At 38.6% G+C, this 13,931-nt stretch overlaps 1 protein-coding gene across 1 annotated transcript in view; it reads right to left on the bottom strand.

Moving 5' to 3' along the window:
- UNC13C (unc-13 homolog C) overlaps positions 1–13,931 on the bottom strand; it is a 784,159-nt gene that overhangs the window by 441,527 nt on the left and 328,701 nt on the right. Inside the window, exon 10 of the mRNA XM_068275480.1 lies at positions 3,879–4,106. Within this exon, the coding sequence (XP_068131581.1) occupies positions 3,879–4,106 (228 nt within the window). The remainder of the gene's footprint in view (positions 1–3,878; positions 4,107–13,931) is intronic.

Raw genomic sequence — 13,931 nt, 5'->3', positions numbered from 1 at the left:
TTGGTTCTGGCTTGTGCTGGATCAGCAGGAGTGGACAGTGTAATGTCTGCTCCAATGATGCAGCTGAAGCTCGGGTCAGATGCGTTACTCTCATAGGCTATATGGGGGAATGCATCCACCTGCACGGGATTATCGCGAACTGCACAGAATTGCAGTACACTTACCCAATGGATCCCATGGATCTGTTGCAAATCAAAAGAAGAGGAAAAAAGAACCCATCTGCTTCAGAATAATTAGTCTGAATAATGATTGCAACATAGAAAAAAACCTTCATTGATGTAAACACACTGACATTTAAAATCCATAAATATTAATATAAAATTCCCTGACCTTGATTGTAAACAAAAACCCCAGCCATCAAAAAAAGTGTGGTATAAGTATGAAGTCAATCGGAGCCCCAGCAGAGGGGAGAGAGAGAAAAAAAAAGGGGGGGGGAAGGGAAATAGTTGTCCATAAACCAAAAATATGTGAAAAAACATGCTAGTGCACAAAAATAAATTGCGACAGAAAAATCACAAAAACCTATTATAGATGAGAAAAAAATATAGTAACAAATGGGGTGCAAAAAAGAAAGTGAAAAAAATCAACTAATGTTGCTGGACAACAAAAGTGTGTAAATTAGATCAAAAATCAGATATACATACAGCCATGTATTAGTCAGTGAAAAAGGGATATGTGGCTGTGTCTTTGAATAAAGGCTATATGTAAAGTGACAGTGCAAGAAAATAAGTATAGCTGCAGGCTATACTTATTTTCTTGCACTTTGGATCCGTTACAAAGTCACAAGTGTGAACGGCTCTTTTTTATAAAATAGGAGCCGTTCACTATCCATCTAGCAATGAGCGAAGAACAGACAAAAATGTCCGTTCTTCACTCAAGTGGGAACAGAGCTTTACTGCCTTCAAGTGAGTCCTGATTCTGCTCTCGTTATCAAAACTTACAAAACACTAACCACCTCCTATTATCTTCAATTTAAAAAATATCCCACATTCTACTTTACTTTGCACAGGACACAACAAAAATACTTACCCTCATCGTATACTGTACAAATGAGTGTAACAGCCTTCTGAGCAGCCCAACCCCAACTAGCACCACTCTATTCTATCCAAAACTACTGTACAATTTATCGACCTTTCCTTTTGCTACTCAGATGCCGCTCCTTTTGGCGATTCTCTCCTCTGAGTACCTATTACATAAACAATTGAGTTCAAGCTTCTAAAGCTAACTTGCTATACTCCAATAATGCAGCTTCAACATATATTACTGAACCACTCACCAGATACCACTTAAAATGTAATCTCTACTTAGGTAAGACACTTTTTCTCATGTCTGCTCTAGTTACCTCATCCCACATCTACTCCAAGGAGCTCTGACCAGCTTCTCTCTTCTGTACAATTATCTTCAATAATATATTCAGCACTTGCTACCCCTCAAGTTCCTCATTTCTAATTCCCATTTTGGGCACCACCGTTTGCTGACAGCTTGTGTTTCACCTTCTATTAGATAGTAAGCTTTTATGGATATGGCAGTACTCAAATATGTCATGGTTTTGCCCATACTGCTTCATACCTTGTAACATGTATGCTTTATACCTTTACATTATATTTTTGATCCTGTTTGTATACTGTAATTTTATTTACAGTTTGTGTCAGTGCAGTTGAAATGAAATGTCAAGGTGGATTAGGAACTGTATTGGTAATTTTCAGATAGGCCTGGTGCACACCAAAAACCGCTAGCAGATCCACAAAATGCTATCAAATTTTGAAATGCTTTTTCTTATTTTTCTGTAGCATTTCACTTAGCATTTTGCGGTTTTGTGAAGCGTTTTTGGTGTAGTAGATTTCATGTATTGTTACAGTAAAGCTGTTACTGAACAGCTACTGTAACAAAAAACGCCTGGCAAACCGCTCTGAAGTGCCGTTTTTCAGAGCGGTTTGTGTCTTTCCTATACTTAACATTGAGGCAGAAACGCCTCCGCAATCCAAAATCTGCAGCAGCCCGGGAGTATGCGTTTCTGCAAAACGCCTCCCGCTCTGGTGTGCACCAGCCCATTGAAATACATTACCCAAGCGTATCCGCAGCCGCAAGCGGATCGCAAAACGCAAACGAACCACTCTGGTGTGCACTAGGCCATAGTGAAGGAAGTGGCAGAGAGGGAAAGTGGCAGAAGAGGTGGAGAGTTCAGTAGGAATTGAAGAGGTAACGGTCTGTTTTTTAGTAGGTCACAGAGTACAATGTTGCAGTAGTAAAGTTGGGAAATGATTAGGGCCTCTTGGGTGAAGAAAGGAAAACAGTCGGTAACATTTCAAATGCAAAAAATATTTCAATGTTTTCTGGTCAGCCTGAATCTGAGGTATGTGATGTACAAGTAAACAAAGGTTCTTATCTATTTGTCATACATTTGCAAATATCCTGTTGTAATTCAGGCATCTGAATACCATTTCTTTATATTTGCAAAAAAAAATCTCTGTACCTGCTTCTGATGTTCAAAACTATATAAGCTCTGAGTTCTAACATCTTGTCAGTATACAGGAATACAGTCGGATGAATGCTTATTAGCAGAAAGCGTATTATTTTTCTTTCAAGTTTACTAATAAATTATATCCTCCTAATTCATAACTTCTTTCTAAAAAATATTTTTGAGATGGAAATAGCAGAAAGTAATCAATATTAGTGTGTGGCTTTAAAGCCTGATTTGATGTCTGAAGAAATGAATTGATAACATTGATCTTAATACTGATGGTCTTTGCACAAATATTCTTTCATTGGTGAGTGAAATAATCATTGCAAACTATAACACCAGGCCTATTTACCAGACTCGGTATTACTAAATATCTTGCAGGCATGTTTGAAGGGACAGATAGTATCACTAGTGTCTCAGGAATTGAATTTAAAGCAAACCTGAAGTGAGGAAATTCTCATTAGGTTTGATACTTGCCTAAGAAGAGGAAAAGCTCTGAATATAATAGAGTTTTCCCTTTCCTCCGTGCATCGTTCCTGCGCTGTGCCCCATTACATTCTCTCACCTGCTCATCCTTGGGGAGTGTTTGGGAAGCCTTCAGAAGTACCCGAGGATGGAAGTACTTCAGGGGTACCACCCTTATACACACACTGTACTAAACTCAGCCAACGTGGCTGCTTGAGGCCATCTCTGCCAAGAAACTAACATACGTGCCGCCAACCCAATGTGTTGCCAAAAGAATTGGAATGCATGATTATCTTAGGGTAAGCATATTGTTACCCCCCTACCTGTCCAATGGAGGTTGTGCACTGAATCATGACCCCCCCCCCCCCCCACCCCCCGGCGCCTTCCATACCAACAGAATGCAATGTTCAACTCTAGCCTAGACATGCTTTGGTATAGCACTTTGCCCTGAACTGCTGCCCAAGGGATGGAGTACCAAGCCTCAGGGGTGACAGTCATTGTGCACGTGAGTACCCAGCTTTAGATTTTTGTCCTTAACAATGGAAAATCTATGTGCAAGGTGAGGATGAGAGACCTAATGTCACAGTGAGTGCTAAATGTTTGCCCATGTTAGAAATGCAGGCATTTATTGTTTTGCATAGAAATACCTCCTTGATACACATCATCATTGATGCAAATGATCACTATTAAAAACAACTGATTTGTAAAGTTGGGATGAAGCAGACCTAATATTGAACCTACTTTTGAATGCAAACTACAATATTCTTCTAACTTTGGATTTGTAAGAGAGCTATTTGCTCTATTTAGTTGGTGTAACTGAAACCTAAGTCAGGCGTACGTGTTAAATTTATGAAAACAAAATTCAAAGGATGAGTTGACCAGATGAATGTTCTTAAAAACCAAGGCTGAGTAACCCAGATCTAGATATTCATATGAAAAGTTAGTTTCTGACCTGTGATGTTGATTTTGGCTGACCACTTGGATGTTCCGTCCAAAACGCTTTGCTTGGCTGTCTTGGTATGGTGGACAAACTCTTCTTTGGGTACCTGGAAAACATCTTTAATCATCTCAAAAACCTCGGGATGGTTTTTTTCTCTGACTTTCATTCTTTCCTTCATTGCCATAATGATATGCTGCGTTTTGTCTTCTGCTCCATGCTTAGAACTTTTTTCTGCAGCCCCTTGAAATAAAAAAAAGAAAAAGAATATAGTATCAGTGAGTGTTTCTCATTATAATTTAAAAACTCTGTGGATATATCATGTAATTATTTATCATATATTCAGATATCATCACTATAATTTTTTTTAAATAAGTGTTTTATTATCACCATCACCAGCAATGTAAATACATACTTTATTAAAATAGAGTTATACAGATAATATAATATTATACAGAACGGTGCATGTGACAGTGACTTATGCATACATTAGTACATCAAGGAGAATACAGCAATGACAATAAACAATGTTAAATGATCATTATGGCAGTAGCAATACCTGTTCTACCAAAATCCTCTGTGCTGTTGGGTTCCAGGCAAATCAAACAGCAGGCAGTTTAAGCTGAATAGTCATGTTGTGACAGCTACCAGTAGTTGCGTTCAGACCAATTTGGTATTGTGGTTTCTGATAAGTAGTTCTGGGTGGCAAAATGTTTTGCTGACTTAAGCCTCTTTTCAGGCAGTATTGTGCTCCACTGGAGCCGATGACTCTAATGTAATGATGTTTCCAAATAGGATACCAAGTGTTTCCCAACTCTCTGTTATTAAAAGCAAACTACCCAGTGATGTTGTCACATTTTCTTAGGGATTTTGACAGTACAGAAGAAAAATATATTCAGGCAGTTTGACTGTATTAGACCATCATTTATTCTGGTTATGTGACAGGACAACTACAATCTACAGTATTGTGTGAAAAATCTTATTGCAGTTGTCTTGAAATATAAGTAAACATCAAGTAATCAACTAAAAAGGTATCTAGAGTTGGGTAGATTTGCATGTATTCCTATGATTAGCTGCACTGCTTAGAGATCATTCACACATGTGCTGCAGTATATTCTCATTCCAGACAATAGGATGAATGACTGCAACTCTCCTTCAGCTGATGGGACAGATATTGCCCCAGCACATCATACATATACAATGCACTCCACGCAGTTCTTTCCGGAAACAACCTTGTCCTTCACACTGAGTGAACCAGAAACTATCTGCAGTGTTAGTTGGGGTACACTAATTACACTATTATAATACTTTTTATGTATGCTGTTAGAATATCTGGTTCAGCACCGCAGTGCCGAAAATCTCATGCATCCGAGCAACGTTCACCTCCCATTCATTCGTCTATAACTTTATTGCTACTTATCACAATGAATTGATCTATATCTTGTTTTTTCCGCCACTAATTAGGCTTTCTTTGGGTAGTACATTTTGCTAAGAATTATTTTTTTCTAAATCCATTTTAACAGGAAGATTAAGAAAGAAATGAAAAAAATTCATTATTTCTCAGTTTTTGGCCATTATAGTTTGAAATTAATATACACTACCGTAATTAAAACTCATGTATTTTATTTGCCCATCTGTCCCGGTTATTACACCGTTTAAACGATGTCCCTATCACAATTTATGGTGCCGATATTTCATTTAGAAATAAAGGTGCATTTTTTCAATTTGCGTCCATCACTATTTATAAGCTTATAATTTTAAATAATATAATAACATACTTTCTTGACATGCATATTTAAAAAGTTCAGACCCTTGGGTAACTATTTATGATGTTTTTTTTTTTTGTTGTATTTTTTTTATTTTTTTTTAATGAAAAGTGTATGTGGGTAATTTTTGGTGTGGGAGGGAAATTGCTAATTTTAAATGTAAGATAATGTAATTCTTTAATTAAAACTGTGTGTGGGTGCAGTTTACTATTTGGCCACAAGATGGCCACAGTGAGAAAAGTCCTGGATGCGAACGATGTCGCATCCAGGAACTTAAATGCAGGGGAGTTGTTTCCTGGGGGGCAGAAATACCACGCTCTCTGGATAGAAAGCGTCGGTATTTCTGCGGGGAAGTTAGATCGGTGAATGGGAATTATATTCCCATTCACTGATCGGGGGGCTAGCGGCGGGCGGCGGGTGCGCGCCCGATCGCGAGCACCACGCAGGGAAAGTAGCAGTGCCTTTCTGGACGAGAAAGCTCGTCCAGACAGGCCGAACTGGATATAAGAAGTCTTACATTTCTTTCTGTTTTTTTGATGAACTCCTAAAAATAGATTTTTAAACATTTTTTTACTTGCAATTTAAAGCACATGCTCTGACTGGAGATCACAGATAGGGTGTAATAGTAGAATATGAACACAAAGGCGGGCAACCTTGTGTCCATCGTGACAATGATTCATCTCACTTAGAAACAGACACCCCTGAGGTGGATATTATGTATTTATATAATGTTGACATCTAAAAATCCATGCAGTTAGTGTCCTGGCCAAGATTTGAAACTGGAAAAGCAACAATGAAAGAGTGCTTTTTAATATGCCGGTATTATGCCACCATCAGAGAGTATCCACAGTCACATACAATAACTGACTTAAGGCTTGTTTTACTAAGCTGCTCCTTGCCTGAAAATTATTGGAAAACAAAACTGGTCCTGAAACCCAGTGTGAATTTATCAAAAATTGCCTACTATTAGGTGGCAAAAGTTTATGCTCTCACCTCTCACTGTTTCATAAACATGGTTCCTTGCTGCTAGGACATCCAGGATTTAACAAAAAATAATACAAAAATAAATAAACATCCTAGTTTCAGATGCGTGCAGGCTACCCTTGCAACAATCTTCAATGTTCTAATATGACTTGAATGTAGCTAGCAAGCTTCTGCCAGTTGCCACCTAGCAGCAGATTTATGACCTTCATCCCAGCAGAAACTGTGCAAGTTGGGTCCTCTGCTTTCGGATTTACATATACTTGCAGTTAAGCTATTAACAGCAGATAGTCTAAGAGGAAACTTAAAAATAAAGGGTTGCTGTAAAAAAGCAGACGGTAGTGATTTCCATATGAGACCCAGTGACAGTGACCCAACTAGGAAGCAAAGCCCGGTAATCACAGCAACCATAGTTTGGTTCCATTTGAACATAAGTTGTGAACCCTCTCTCTACATCCCTCTTTATTCCCATTGTAAGGTGTCAGGCCTTTCAAGGAGGAAACTGGACATTTTAATAGGCCTCAGTGTTAAAAAGGTGACAAGAAGCTGCTTTTGTCATCAGTAGCAAGGTTTAGGCATCAACACTCACTTTCTAGAAGGTGTTTAAATTAGGAGGAGAGGTTGGGGTTAGGATTTTAGAAGGAAAAGGGTTCTGTCAAAGGATAGTCGAACAATGGGTAGAAGCACTGTGAAGCCCACTGCAAACTTTGACCATTACACTTTACTAATATTGTATTTTGCAGCCCCAGCCAATCTGACATTCGCAGGCTTCCTTTTAGAAATAACTGCTAAGGAAAATAGGAAGCAGGTAGTTATTCCAAAAAGTAGCAGAAATTAAAACTTTGGAAAAGTAGCACAGAAGAATGTAAGTTGGGAGCCTAGAAGCGAATAAGAACTATACTCCAACATTTTCTGCTTCACCACTAAGGAGACACAAGGATTAGTCTTTTAAATCCAACAATGAAAAGGTCTGGCTGTTATTTTATTATATCAACATTCCCCAGCTTTGCCTCTTTTCGAAGACAAAATAATAGTTTTCACTACATTTGCAGTCAATATTTTCAGCCATGATAATTCAACCATAAAAACAAGAGGCCTAGAGGATCATCCATACTAATTTGGAAATATTTGCTGTTGAAAGCGAGACATCTTCACATGCTTGGCTAGTTTCCTAATGCTTCATATGAAGCTGCGTCTAAAACATGACACTGAACATTCAGGCCGAGAACCATTAACCACTCGCAAGTGCTAAACAGCCGTCCTTCAGAATTAATCCAATATCCACAGCTATCAATATGTGTCAGCAGGCCGTTGCTGTAGATTGATTATATTTTCTATGCATCAATGTACAGCTGAAGCTTCAATACAGCATCACAGGCTAAACCAATCTGTGACTACACTTGTGACTTACACTGCCTCATATTACTCTATTTATATGATGATTTTATTTAGAATCACTGTCTACATTTTAAAATGTCTCTCTCTCTCTCTCTCTCTCTCTCTCTCTCTCTCTCTCTCTCTCTCTATATATATATATATATATATACATACATATATACATACAGTGGGTTTCAAAAGTATTCGGCTCCCTTGAAGTTTTCCACATTTTGTCACATTACTGCCACAAGCATGAATCAATTTTATTGGAATTCCACATGGGCGACCAATACAAAGTGGTGTACACTTGAGAAGTGGAACGAAAATCATACATCATTCCAAACATTTTTACAAATAAATAACTGCAAAGTGGGGTATGCATAATTATTCGGCCCCCTGAGTCATTACTTTGTAGAACCACCTTTTGCTGCAATTACAGCTGCCAGTCTTTTAGGGTATGTCTCTACCAGCTTTGCACATCTAAAGACTGAACTCCTTGCCCATTCTTCTTTGCAAAACAGCTCCAGCTCAGTCAGATTAGATGGACAGCATTTGTGAACAGCAGTTTTCAGATCTTGTGACAGATTCTCGAGTGGATTTAGATCTGGACTTTGACTGGGCCATTCTAACACATAGATATGTTTTGTTGTAACTCATTCCATTTTTGTCCTGGCTTTATGTTTAGGGTCATTGTCCTGCTGGAAGGTGAACCTCTGCCCCAGTCTCAAGTCTTTTGCAGACTCCAAGAGGTTTTCTTCCAAGTTTGCCCTGTATTTGGCTCAATCCATCTTCCCATCAGCTCTGACCAGCTTCCCTGTCCCTGCTGAAGAGATGCACCCCCCCCCCCCCGGGCATGATGCTGCCACCACCATATTTGACAGTGGGGATGGTGTGTTCAGAGTGATGTGCAGTGTTAGTTTTCCGCCACACATGGCGTTTTGCATTTTGGCCAAAAAGTTCCATTTTGGTCTTATCTGACTAGAGCACCTTCTTCCACATGGTTGCTGTGTCCCCCACATGGCTTGTGGCAAACTGCAAACACGACTTCTTATGCTTTCTGTTAACAATGCCTTTCTTCTTGCCACTCTTCAATAAAGGCCAACTTTGTACAGTGCATAACTAATAGCTGTCCTACGGACAGAGTCTCCCACCTGAGCTGTAGATCTCTGCAGCTCGTCCAGAGTCACCATGGGCCTCTTGACTGCATTTCTGATCAGCGCTCTCCTTGTTCGGCCTGTGAGTTTAGGTGGATGGCCTTGTCTTGGTAGGTTTACAGTTGTGCCATACTCCTTCCATTTCGGAGTGATCGCTTGAACAGTGCGCTGTGGGATGTTCAAGGCTTTGGAAATCTTTTTGTAGCCTAAGCCTGCTTTAAATTTCTCAATAATTTGATCCCTGACCTGTCTTGTGTGTTCTTTGGACTTCACGGTGTTGTTGCTCCCAACATTCTCTTAGACAACCTCTGAGGCCCTCACAGAGCAGCTGTATTTGTACTGACATTAGATTACACACAGGTGCACTCTATTTAGTCATTAGCACTCATCAGGCAATGTCTATAGGCAACTGACTGCACTCAGATCAAAGGGGGCTGAATAATTATGCACACACCACTTTGCAGTTATTTATTTGTAAAAAATGTTTGGAATCATGTATGATTTTCGTTCCACTTCTCATGTGTACACCACTTTGTGTTGGTCTTTCATGTGGAATTCCAATAAAATTGATTCATGTTTGTGGCAAAATATGACAAAATGCGGAAAACTTCAAGGGGGCCAAATACTTTTGCAACCCACTGTATATATATATATATATATATATATATATATATATATATATATATATATATATATATATATATATATATATATACACACACATATATATATATATATATATATATATATATACTGTATTGTACAGAAACCGTACAAAAGTTCCTGATTCTACTTTATTTTTACCTTGTAACATTTACAGTGTACCATCAGTACAGGATTATCCACCAGGCAACTGAGGCAGGTGCTTAGGTGCTTGGGGCCTAGTGGGTGTCATCATATGGGGGGGGGGGGCACAGTTGGGGAGAAGGGAGCTGACAGTTATTGAACATTTTTATTGTTTTGCACCCTTTTATACACTGTGATGTCTTATTCTTAGTTACCTTAACAAAAGGGACTATTTGTGGCACAGAAACAATTGTTGGTTCTTTTTTTTCATGCATTCTGAGATGGAATGAAGCACACACAGGACTTTAAACTATATTGGTGTGCGGACTGCAATTTACTTGTTCTGTATTATTGGATATAATCGTACATTCTAAAGCCCAGCACCTCTAGACCGGTATGCAACTGGTAATTTTCACCCTCCAGATTTCAGTGTAGGATTAGAGGAACAAGAACTGCTTGAGACCTTCCTTGTGACCAAAACAGTTATACTGCAGATGCAACTATATTTCTTATGTTGAAATAAAAATAAATATCTGCAAACATACAAGGTAAAAAAATAATTCTCTTTAGTTTAGGTATTAGAGCACATGTTTTACAACTGGTCCTCATTAAACGTACATGTAAAGGTGCTCGGAAATTTTGGCGCAGGGTTAAGTCGAAAATGTGGCAAATTTCCCTGCGGCTTTACTTACTTTATCCCCTTCAAACTGTAGTTCAGTGGGGAAGACGTAATTTGGACTCCAGCTATGCGGGTGGCTGAATTTTTAGTTTTTTATTGTAATTTGGTTGATGGAGCATAGTGTAGAGTGCAGCAGGCTGCGACAAGAGTGTGGTAACCCCCATGCCACGTCCTGCATGTTTAAAGACTATGTTACTGTTCCGACACATTCGCAACAGAGATTCAGATTCCGACACAGTCGGAACAGAGATTCAGATACTAATTAGCAGAACTGACATACACACATATATATATATATATATATATATATATATATATATATATATATATATATATATATTAGCAAACTTTTCCTTTTAAAAACAAACTCCAGATGTACTCATAAAGAAGGTTTAAAATAAGTAATGTGGGCAGAGGATTCCCATGAGCAGGATGTGATAATATGGGAAATACAGTACTTCTATGTGAATGGCACGGTTTTAATTAGCTAAGCCCATAGTCCACATGTAATATACAGTAAATTGTCACAACAAGGTTTCTGGAGATAGAAAAGACCATCAGTCTTCCTGTCACACTCAACATTTCTATTTACTGCATACCAAAGATGTCAAATCATCTCCACACATTGGGTATTGACATTTGATTCCAGCTTAATAGCTGAAGAGCAACTCTATTTAAAGTTAAAATTAAACGCTTTAGCTGAATTGAGAGGAGGGTTAGAAAACCTTCACATTTTACTGCTGGTTGTGAAGTGAGGAAATAAGGAAGTTAATTCACTTTTGTAAAAAAAAAAAAAGGTCATAAAACCACAAATATATTTTTAGAAGCGATACAGTTTATGGAATATGGTTTGATGGCATTTTTTTCAAATTTCTGGTCGCATTCAAGAGCACCTTATTGTCACTAAAAAGGGGAGTTTCCTCCCCAGCACAAATAAGAAGACAGCACTATGCACAATTAATCTGATATACAGGTGGTCCCCTACTCTCCTACTACTCCTACTGTGTGTTTAAAGCATTGTGCTGCTTATAACAGTTTATACAATGCAAAAAATATGTATAAAAAAGATTATATATTTTGTACATGAAGACAACTTTGTTTGTAACTCAAACATTGTAACTTAAGTTCTTTGTAAGAAGGTGGACTGTCTGTACAAAAGCAGAGGGTCTAATAAGTCTCACCTAGAATGAATGGTTGGTTTTTAATTGGAAAAAAACAACTTAATAAGCATACATCCCAGCGTTGTCAGGGGCTGAATTCCAACCAGCAGACCCCTGTAGTAAGCTGATTGGGAATTTGATAGCTTGTTCTCTGGACTAGTAGAAAGAGGGACCGGCTATTGCATTTGTGTCCCACTGTGCCAGTGACTGGGCAAGAGGAGCTGGTGGTGCTGTGTCATGGCAGATGCTGGTGAGCCTGTGGCAGTGAATGGACTATCAGTTTGATGATGCTAGAGTATGGCTTCTGCAATGTATGCTATAGTCTAGGAGCTGGATTAAAGGATTGCGGAAATAGTTACTGCTTATGAAACGTCAAGGGCTATTGTAACAAAATGGTTTATTGAACAGATCACATGATCTCTCCTACTAGCTTCTCCCCATGAAGCTCATGGACTGCTATACTTGCTATGCAATATCACCAGGCTGCTTTAAACATTCATAAAGAAAGGCTCTGAATTAAAGAGAGACTGCGTCACTATTTGCTGATGCATCAACTCTACTTCATGATTGCAGGAAGAAGTTTAAAGTAATTACTATTGTATTGGAAACAGAACATACTGAGATTTTGTTTTGGGCAATAATTGTATAGTTTACATTGTAATGTGCACTAATGGTGGTGGTTGGGGGGGGGGTGTTCCAAAGATAAACAGGAATACTGTGTCTACTAGGGAACTGCGTTAACTTTGGATAGATGTTCAGCATTATGTCTCAAACCTGTCATTCAGAGTAAAACAAATGTAGGTAAGTAATTTATTTATTTTATATTGGAAGCTAAAACATTGTTTTGATTTTTTTTTATTAAGTATTAAAATATCTCTTATAACAAAATACAGGACCACAAAAAACATTGAATCAGTGCAAGGGCCCAGTTTATAAATGTTACGTTTTGCATGGAGTTTGTGTGCTGCACCTGGAGCAAAACAGAAACAAACGCACAAACCCACAACCAGGCAGAAGTGTCACTGTTAGGAAAGGACTGACAAACCAGGAGTAAATGAATAATAAGGATTTATTATTAAATGAAAATACAGTAATGCTGTGCATTAACCTCATGCACAGAAACAATAAGCATTGACTTGCAGGCAAAGTATTCAACAGGCATACATACACTGCAGCAATAACACAGGCAGATATATTCATATAACATATATATACAGCAACGATGATACCGGCGGATATACAATAAGCATACACATGTATGAGAATCAGGGTATATACAAGGACCTCTCTGCATAAGGCAATTTATGCAGACTAGATCCAGTGTGTATAACTGTGTGCACACTGACCTTGGAACCAGAATATTATCCACAATATAAACACAGAAATATATGCAAGTACAAGATGCACACTCAAGGAGGAGACATACGGATGGTCAGCAAGCATAGGTCATCAACAGGAGATCAAACAGTACAGTAATTGCTAGGCAAATAATAGTCAGTAATACAAAGCACAAGGTCAACACGGGAGATCAATAGAGCAGGGAATCAAGGAACTAGGAAATTTAATATACCGGGAACAGGTAACTCAGGACAGGATGGCTAGAACCAGGAACAAAGAGCTAGCAACTAGTGAGTGTTCAGGTGTGGCTTAAATGCCATGCTGAGAGACCATGTGACAGTCCAGGCCTCCTCCCTGTCTGTGGAGAGATATCTAGAAAGTCCGCCCTCTGCTGGTGGGCAGAGGAAAGTTCAGGTTGCAAATTCATAGAGGAGGCTGGTGACATCTGCTGGTGAAGCAAATGTAGTTCATGCATGAATTTACCAGCAGATGCAGATTGTGACAATAAACACATGTAATTCCCAAGGACCCCCTTTAGAGATTTCATAAATGAATAAGGGATCCAACAAACCTGGACCAAATTATCTTTAGAAATGGTCTTTTTATTAAAGGACAACTGAAGCGAGAGGGATATGGAGGCTGCCATATTTATTTCCTTTTAAAGGGACTCCAAGCACCTCTCATGGGCATGCCTTTAAGACTCAGACCAGTACTGCAAAGTACTTAAAGATGCATATCATTCTGTAGCTTGTGCTCTCCTATTTCATTTGATGCCTGAAATCAAATGAACACTATTTGGTGTAGAATGGCTTTCAATTTAATCAATG

The sequence above is a fragment of the Hyperolius riggenbachi genome, chromosome 3, assembly GCF_040937935.1.
Source record: "Hyperolius riggenbachi isolate aHypRig1 chromosome 3, aHypRig1.pri, whole genome shotgun sequence".
In the NCBI taxonomy this organism is placed as follows: Eukaryota; Metazoa; Chordata; class Amphibia; order Anura; family Hyperoliidae; genus Hyperolius; species Hyperolius riggenbachi.
Note: the sequence above shows the minus strand (reverse complement) of the source record. Positions and strands in the feature narration are given on the sequence as shown.